The sequence below is a fragment of the Brachypodium distachyon genome, chromosome 2 (assembly GCF_000005505.3).
Source record: "Brachypodium distachyon strain Bd21 chromosome 2, Brachypodium_distachyon_v3.0, whole genome shotgun sequence".
NCBI classification, from domain to species: Eukaryota; Viridiplantae; Streptophyta; class Magnoliopsida; order Poales; family Poaceae; genus Brachypodium; species Brachypodium distachyon.
In genome coordinates this window covers 37,352,173-37,361,660 of record NC_016132.3, presented here as the reverse complement: position 1 = coordinate 37,361,660, position 9,488 = coordinate 37,352,173, and the positions used below count along the sequence as shown (strand labels likewise).

The 9,488-nt window shown below is 45.4% G+C and overlaps 1 protein-coding gene across 2 annotated transcripts; it reads left to right on the top strand.

The window, feature by feature from the left end:
* The first annotated feature begins 424 nt into the window (after positions 1-424).
* Positions 425-4,370, top strand: LOC100846101 (ACT domain-containing protein ACR9). Of its 2 annotated transcripts, none has more exons than XM_003568953.4 (6): positions 425-770; positions 1,583-1,798; positions 1,881-1,986; positions 2,157-2,496; positions 2,952-3,236; positions 3,318-4,370. In XM_003568953.4, the coding sequence occupies exons 1-6, from the start codon at positions 536-538 to the stop codon at positions 3,471-3,473; spliced, it is 1,338 nt and encodes a 445-aa protein (XP_003569001.1). In that variant the 5' UTR covers positions 425-535; the 3' UTR covers positions 3,474-4,370. The 2 variants fall into 2 exon arrangements, with proteins under 2 accessions (XP_003569001.1, XP_010231766.1); XM_010233464.3 differs by having other exon boundaries at positions 460-770; positions 1,580-1,798.
* The last annotated feature ends 5,118 nt before the right edge of the window (positions 4,371-9,488 follow it).

Genomic DNA, 9,488 nt, shown 5'->3' with positions numbered 1-9,488 from the left:
CTAAATTCAAATCAAAACTTTAATATAGAGCAAATTTCTTAAAACTAGAGCAAATTTCTAGAGAGGTAGCAAAAACAAGACATATATAAACCATCAGTTTCAAAATAAGTGACGTGGATCTATATCTCGGGACCGAGGGTGTAATTGGAATCAGCTTGCATCCAAGTAATCGGGCTGGTCCAATGCCACTCGGATGATACCTTTGTCTTAGTTGTCCTGAGTTTTTTGACTAAACGCAGAGCTTCTTCGCCAGGTTCATCGCATGCCTTTGGCACGTGCACCTGGGAGCAGTCACACGATGACAGGTGGGCCTCCCTTGCAGACGCTCGTCCGAAGCTGACTCAGCCTGGACCCACCTGCAAGCGACCCGTACCCGATAACATAACAAAACCGCCTTCCCTTCCCTTGGCCACCCTTGCACCACAAAAGCGTTACTCCACAGTTTCCGGCCCAAACCAGACCACGAGGGGGAGGAGCGCGAGAGGCCCGGAGAGACGCCAGAGAGGATCCGGGATCTCGCCGGCGGCGGGGCGCGATGCCGGTGGCGGGCGTGGGGGGAGGAGGAGGAGGACGCGGAGGGGGAGGTAGGATGGTGCTGGGAGGGTGCGGCGGCGCGGGAGCGGCCGTGGTGGAGGACGCGGTGGTGATGGAGCTGGCGGCGGCGGAAGGGGAGGACAGCGTCGTCACCGTCAACTGCCCCGACCAGGCCGGGCTCGGCTGCGACCTCTGCCGCACCATCCTCGAGTTCGGCCTCCGCATCACCCGCGGCGGTGAGCAGCGCCTCCCAATCCGACCCCCTTCTTTTCGCTTCCGCCGTCGCCGCCGCCGCCCGAATTCGTCCTCGTTTCGATTGCTGCTCCCTTCTGCGGCCGTGCTAGAGGGCGCCTGTGCTTGCCGCGCCCACCGGCTCGCCGAATCCGGAATTTCAGGATTGCGTGGCTTTATTAATTTTTACACCGGCTTCTGGATTTCTTCCCGGGATTGGGGTGGATTTTTGCTGTTTTCGCCTCTCTTTTTTTTCTCGCCTCCTGCGTGTGTGTGTGAGCTATAGTGGTGAGGACGCCGATGGTTTTCCTCTCTTCCGACAGACTTTTCACCCACCTTTCCCTTCGGCGTGTTTCTGGACGAAAAGCTTTTGAGATTTCTTTGGCTGCTTTCTGTTCGTCGATTTCCCTAAATTGGGTATACAGCTACTAGTACTACTCACGTGTGGTCTGTTTCAATTTCATCATTATCTCTTCTTCTTTTTAGTTTCTGGAAAAGCTTGGCTTCCTTTTCTCGGGCCAAGTTGCCATCTTCATCCGACTTCTCTGTCCATGTTACTGTATGCTCACTGTCAATCCTTCAGCACTTCAATTTTCATGTTACTGTGTGCTCGCTGTTGATAATTGGCACTTCTCTTTTCATGCTCTTGTTACTGTTGCCGTGTTGCGCACTGTCAATCATTAGGACTTCAATCATAAGCATGAACACTCACAAAACGTTGCCACCTGTTTGGTTCTACAGCACCCTGTTTCGTCTGCGCCTCCACAATAATGTTACTCCATGTCGTCTAAAATTTCAGCCTTGTTGAATTTAGCAGACGTGTCAACGGACGGGCAATGGTGCTACGTGATTTTCTGGGTGGTGCCACGCTCGCCTTCGATCAACGTCCGGTGGGGAAGCCTCAAGAATAGGCTCATGTCAATGTGCCCTTCGTCATATGCAATCCCTTTCTATCCTGAAATCACCCAGCCAGCTCCCCCGCAGTTCTACCTCCTCAAGCTCTTCTCGACCGACCGGAAGGGGTTGTTGCATGGTGAGAACATCTTGCCCTGCCTCGTGTTCTGCATACCTGTGCGTCCTAATTTTTTGCATTACTTATACCATGCAATTCACAGATGTCACACATATACTATCAGAGCTAGAGCTTATAATCCATAGAGTGAAGGTGTCGACCACGCCTGATGGAAGAGTTGTGAACCTCTTCTTTATCACTGACGGCATGTAAGTTGCTATCTTAAAGTTCAGGTATTTGTGCAAGTTGCTGCTTCAGTTTCGACGCTTGCTAACTGGTGCTTTAATGTCAAAATTGCTGCTTAGTCCCAATGGCGTTGGTTGGTTGCATGACATAATAACTCTACTATATACATGACAGTTAATATTTCTATCTGAAGGGAACTGTTGCACACGAAGGAAAGGCAAGAAGAGACTTGCTCCATGCTCATTGCTACCTTAGGCCCCTCCCTAAGCTGTGAAATCCTATTGGCAGAAGGATTCCAGCAAGGATTCTCTTCTCTTCCACCGACAATTTCTGAAGAACTGTTCAGGTTGGAACTAGATGACTGCGAGAGCAGTTCAAGGTCTCTTTGTGCAGAGATGAAAAAGATGCAGAAGGCCAGCATCAACTTTGACAATGCACTGAGTCCTGCGCACACGCTGCTCCAAATCATTTGTGTTGATCAGAAGGGTCTCCTTTATGATATGTTGAGAACACTAAAGGACTGCAGCATTAAGGTACTTGAAGATGTATATATGCATGAGTTCTGCTTAGCTAATAATATGTTACTGCTTCTTAATCTTCAATAACAATCCCTGTGCAATGCTCAGGCTGTGTCAAAAAATAGTACTCCCTCCGATCCATATAAGTGTCGGGGATTTAGTACAAAGCTAGTAACTTTGCACTAAATCCCCGACACTTATTATGGATCGGAGGGAGTATAAAGGATGACTTGAGATATTCTGAATATCTGAAGATACTGGGAATTAAATGGTTAAATACGTTTTCTGCTAGCAGTCAGACTATTCTCATCTCATTAGTTACTCTTAATTGTTGTTATCTGTTGTCTAGTCTTCAAAGTCTAGATAGCTTACAAAGAAAAGTAGTTACATACTTGCATAAATATACGTACTTATTACCTGTATATAGTTATATTACTGTGCCCATATCATGTTTTGGTGCTCTATTTTAGGTCACTTATGGGCGGTTCTGGTCAAACAAGAAGGGTTTTCGTGAGGTGGATCTTTTTATCAAGCAAGCAGATGGCAAAAAGGTTATCGATCCTGAAAAACAGGAGGTTCTGAGGTCCCGCATGAGGTCAGAGATGCTCCATCCTCTCAGGGTGATGATTGTCAACCGTGGACCTGACACAGAACTCCTTGTTGCCAACCCTGTTGAACTATCTGGGAAAGGGCGGCCACGTGTATTTTATGATGCTACTTTGGCTCTGAAAGCACTTGGGATCTGCATTTTCTCTGTAAGAATTACAACCTAATCAAGAATGTCCAAAATAAGTTCACAGTGGAGTTGTGTTTACTGTTTCTCTTTCTTATTTCAGGCTGAAATCGGGAGACAGACAGCATCAGAGCGGCAATGGGAGGTCTACCGATTCCTCCTGGATGACAGCAAAGAATTCCCCTTAGCAAACAGCCTTACTAATAGGAATAATATTGTCGATAGGGTAAGGAAAACACTGATGGGCTGTTACAACTGAAGACTCCATTTCTCTCTCCATGAATCAAAAGCTTAAGAGCGACTGCTACAGTACGCACACAGTGTATCGGCTTAATTACCTACTGAAAGCTAAAGCTCAAAGATGATTGGCTGCAGTTGGTATCCCCATGTATCCAGTTAATTTACCTACCCAAAGCTCAAATTACCGCTACTGGTCCCACTCAGTGGTAAATTTGCTGGCCAAACTGGTCTCGGTAGTTACCCGGTATCTCACATTTGCCAGCTTGGACAGTGTTCTGGGCGTGTGACCAATTTCTCAACATCAGTGGTGGTGGAAAATTGCAAAAGGTTTCCTCTATGTTGCAGAAATTTCAGCCCTGGCAATATATGATATTAATGAAGGAGCACGGGAGATGTTGTTTGGATGTCCCATAAAAAAATCATGCTCCCTGGAGCTGCATCCTCTGAGCAGTGTTGTAAATGGTTACCGGGAATCAAGATATGAAAGCTAGCGTCTTCATACACTGTCCTGCTACCAAGAAGGAAAGCAAGAAAGGAGAGAAAAAGAACATGTTTGGTAGGAAGGTACAATCATTGTGCTTTGTTTGGGCCAGGGGATTACTGGATGCTGACACAGATACTACATCAGTTTGTTGTAGATTAATGCAGAATGTGCCATCAGCCTCACCTGCCTTTGCCTTCTTGTATTATTGCTGCTTTGTCAAGAGATTAGGCCTGTCTCGTGATGTAGGGTTTAGTACTAACTTGTCACCAGACATGTTGTTGTATTTTATATACAGAAAACAAGGCACTTCGTGTACAAATTTGTGAATGAACAAAAGCATGTTGTACTTATTGCTACCTTGTCTCTGCACTGGACAGTGTAGTACAGTACTTTGAATGGGACCAAACACCTGCATAATTTGCTTGGTCTTCATCATCAGCATTCTCTCTGGATTTCCTTGTTACACGTGTCGCTTTTGTATTGTTTGCTCCAGAACACTCACATGTGGGTCCATGTGTCAGTCAATAATGTCTCAAGTACAAATCGGCAATAAGGTGATTTCCATTATTTTCCAGTAATTGCTGGGAGGAAGGATCAAGAGAAGGCTTGAAATGCAAGACAAATTGAACATGAACTCACTGGTGGATGGACTCAGAGCTGTGATGATATCTATCTAGTGTGGTGGAGGAGAGTAGAGAGTGACTTGTGCGGCTGATGGTTTTTCAGATAGTGACGTCTAAACTTGAAGCTGTGGATGATTGCTGTTTGTAAAGTGCAACTTGCCCAACTACCAGGGGATTAATAAAGTCTCATGACTTTGTTTAAGCCTTCGGCATTGATGATAAATATAGTATGATTATGATTAAGGGGGCCTGCCAATATGATTAGTGTCTGATAAAACACTACTAATTTATATGAATAGCACGACCATTGTTCCTGCAAGCAGGTTAGTAGACTCATCAAGTGGTCATGTGCCTCCAAAGTGGCTTTGCACTACTTATTCTTCTGAGCCTGTCTTGTGATATTTCTGAGACGTAAATACACCCGCGGTCCTGCTATTATGGCCGCGGTACCATTTTAGTTCCTAATCTATGAAACTGGACACGTAAGTCCTAATTTTCTTGTAAGCCATTCACGCGAGGTCCTAAACACGCTCGGGCGGGTCTGACCAGCCTACGTGGCACGTTGACCGCGGCCACGTCGGCAAAGGGGGCGTTGGTAATTTTGCACAAAACCCCCCTATAAAAACAAGGGTTGTCCTCTTTCCCTCTTTCTTCTCTGTTGGAGCTCCCTCTCTGTTACTGTTCGTCGTCCTCCGTACTCAATCGCCGCCGCCGCCGCCATGACAACGAGGTCGATGGCCAGCTTCTCCGCGTTGGGGAAAGAGAAGAAGGAGGATTTAGATGGGAGGCCTTCCTCAGATGCTACCCTTCCTCTGGTGAAGTGTCCGTGCTGCGGTTCGAGGACGGTGGTGAGGCTAGTCTCTAGATCTACTGCAAATCCAGGTCGGGTGTTCTTCAAGTGCCCAAATCATCAGGTAATTGTAGTGCATTTTGGTCTATTTTGTTTCCTTTGGAAGATTTTGATCGATTTTGGTCAGTCCTTTTCCGTTTCTGTTTTGTAATTCCCGCGTTCGATTTGGGCAGAAGGGACCTCAAGGCTGCAATTTCTTCCACTGGGAAGATGGAGAAGATAGCTACATGGAATATTTAGCTTTAATTGGTGTCAGTTTTGGCAGTGTGGTTGTTTCTGCTGCTTTCACAGCAACTGAAGTGGAAGAAGCAGTTGGGGGAAATACAGCAGGTAAGAGTAGTGGCAATGATATTTTGATGAGAGAGTTGCTGTCAAAGATGGAGGAGATAATCAGCTTTTGTAGGATGGTGTTGGTTGTGTTTGTGCTGTTTTTGGCCATGATGTTGTATGTTGTGTCTCTGAAATGAGCTTTATGTAAGAGGAGATTGTGAGAAGTTGATGAATAACATCACATTGTTTAAATTTAGCAGCAATTTGTTTGTATTTTTGAAATTTGACAGCACTTTGGGGCTTGTATGTTATCTGTGAACATGAAATTTGACAGCACTTTGGGACTTGTATGTTATCTGTGAACATGCAATTTATCAGCATTCATCGTTGTCTACATCCATAGATGAAACCCATAAAAGATCCATATAGCAAGCATAACTGAATTCTTACATTCATCCATAAGGTTCATGCATTCATCATACATCCATAGATGAATCCCATCCCATTAAAGATCCATACAGCAAGTATAACTGGATTCTTACATTCATCCATAAGCAAAATAACATAAAAGGTGAATGTTTCCTGGTCTGGGTGAAACCTACAACAACACTTCAGGCATGAGGTCTAGTGCACACCACATTTCCTACTGTCCAAGAGAAAAGCATGTCATATGTCCAAAAAGAACACCCCCCCCCCCCCCGTTATGTCCAAAATGTACCCTATCTTCTGTCCACCACATCTACTGCTTCCCCTTCTTTCCTTTCTCTTTCCTGTAACAGCAGTGTTGCTGTTGTAGCTCTTGGTTTTGGGAAAGAGTCTCTCTGGCTAGCAATGAATTCATTCTCAGGAAGAGGTCCAGGTGCTTGAGAATGTTGAGTTGCTACATTCTGTAAAGAATAGACAGAAAGTAAATTTACAGCTGCCATCAATCCTAAAGTAGTGAATGAAAATTGAAAATACTTACAGCTGCCATCAAAATCTCAATGACTGATTTGTTTTGGTCAAGTACTTCAGAAAAATCATAGGTTGTTGCACCAGCGGCCTTCAAAATAACAGGAGAAAAATCATAGGTTGTTGCACCAGTATACTTGAGAAATATGTTAAATGGAGAGAAATATACCTTAGTATTAGCCTTCTTCTTCTTGGTAGGCCTCTTTTTGGTAGCAGGTCGACCAGGAGATTTTCCATGGGTTGCACTTGGAGCAGCATCTCAAGAAGCAGGTGGTGCATCAGGACCAGCATCTTGAGAAACAGCTTCTGGTGCAGGTTGATCTCCACCTCTCCCAAGCTCTGGGCACCTTCTCTTGTTGTGTTCAGTGGAGTTGCAGGCACTGCAATGTTTCTTAGTACCATGTCTGCTCATGCTTCTTCCCTCTTCCATCTCAAGTATACTCTTCTTCCTCTTGAGAGTAGGGCTACCAACATGTTTCTCATAAATAGGTGCGCTCACTGCCAGTCCATTCATTTTCTGCCACTCCCTCTGGTCTTTACATGGCATTATAACCTGAGCATATGCCTTCTTGAATGCAGCCACAGTGTAGCAAGGAAATACTTTCTCTTCTGACTTTATTCTTTCATGCCTTAGACATGAGATGACATGCTTGCAAGGGATTCCTGTGAGCTGCCACATCCTGCATGTACACTCTTGCTTCACCATGTCCACTGTGTACTGCCCAACAAGTCCAATTACTTGGAAAATTCCTTTGCCAGCAGGTAATGTAAAGCAATTGTTGGCCATGTTAGCTTGCTTGTCCAGTTTCTTTCTGATGTTGGGACAGATGGGGCCACACCACTCTTCACATTCTTTGTTCTTGCTATAAAACCTTGTCATGAGCTGGTTTTTTATCTTCTCTAGCATGCTCAGAATACACATTTCTCTAGAATCAAGAATATATCTACAAGACACACATCAAACATATATTAACTCATGTAACCAATTAAATAGTTACTAACATATTAACATAAGAAAATGAAGGATATAGTTGCTAACCTATTGAATACTTAACAATGATTGTTGAGAAGCAGATCACACTTGGGGAAATCATGGAAATAAGCCCTGCACCAAGCACTTGGGTCAATTGCCTCAAGATAATCATATGCTTCTTGGCTCAATTCCTTCATCTCATCCATGTTTCTAGTCTAGTCAGCAACAGTGGATGACCTTGCAATAGCCCACAACTTGTTCTTGAAATTCTCTCCTTTTCATTTTTTTGCAAAGTTCTGATAGAGGTGCCTGACACAAAATCTGTGCTGTGAGTCTGGAAACAAAGCATTGATCAACCCTTTCTGTGTTGGAGATATGCCCTAGAGGCAATCATGTAATGATGTTATTTCCTATGTATTCATGAGTTATTATTATTGTTCTTGAACATCATCACTGATATGTATCAAGAAATACGTGATTTGTTTGTGAGACTATGTATTCTATGATGTTGTTCTAATGGTCCTTGGTCATTGAGGTTATGCGGACACATAACCTAGACTAGCAATGTGAATCAGTATGATGACTATGTTTCACAAGTCATAAGGCAAGGTGTTGCCGACTGATAGCATGGACTCGACAATGAGATTGTTGAGTTGGACAGACCCGCACTGAGACACAACGAGATGATTGTCATTTGTTAGTTTCAAGTACGATGTATATGCCAGTCCTAGACCTGAGGTCATCGCATGAGCTTGGGATGTGAATCGGCCTACTTAGGGGTTGCCAAACGCTACTCCGTAACTGGGTGGTTATAAAGGTAGCTTTCGGGTTTGCTGAGAAGCATGCTGCGAGTCATGGTTGATCAAGATGGGATTTGCCCCTCCTATTCAGAGAGATATCTCTGGGCCCTCTCGAGTGATCAGATTCGGAAAGCATGGCCATGCGACTTGGGTTAAGTGTTAACCCGTTCGGGAATCTGTATCACAGGAGCGAGAAGAGAGTCGAGCTATCCACGAGAATGACAAGCACTCGCCTTGAGCTCGACACACATATCGTGAGGCAAAAGGAATGTTGATATGACACATTGTACGTCAATATACCTTGTGGTCACTCAGGAGTTGGCACGTGCTGCTAGGCGCCGCTACCAACTGTCAACTTGAGTCGGTGCCAGTGGACGAGTAAGGTGTTACTCGGGCCCGCAGTCCGAGCTCGTAGTCGTGTTCGACTGACCGTGAACCTGAAGGGTCACACGCTTAAGGGGTGGGGACCAAGTTGGATCGGATCCAACTCGTATCGGGCTTAAACTCCTAACGGGCCTCAAGTGTTGAGCCCACTAGGAACGTCTATATAAGTGGAGGAGACCAACCCGGCTAGAGTTACACCAGTCCAGATGCGAGTTATACTCGGCCGTCACACCTCCACACCCAAAACCTTGTGATCGGATCTAGCAGTCCGCCGCACGGAGTTCCTCCCTGTACGTGTGGATACCTCGGAGGCACTGCACCTGCGGTGCTTGGACGAACTGCTCGTGGGATCGGCAAGGAGGAGCAGGCTGAACGACTACTCGGCATCGACACGCATCATCGACTCTACTTCCGCTACGGGTCTGCACGTCTAGTGGTAATCTCGTGATCCATTATCTACAGCATTGATCCGGGCATAATTGGTAGAATTTTTATTTTGTGCTAGCGTAGCCTACCGCGTTCCCCAACATTCTGCCTATCACTCATCACTGTCCAAGCTGCTGTGTTGTCTATCCCAAGATCATTCTTCAATAAGCCAAGAAACCAGGTCCATGTTGGGGTGTCCTCTACTTCAACAACTGCAAATGCCAGAGGGAAAATGCAGTCCTTGGGATCCAAACCAACAACTGCTAGTAACAC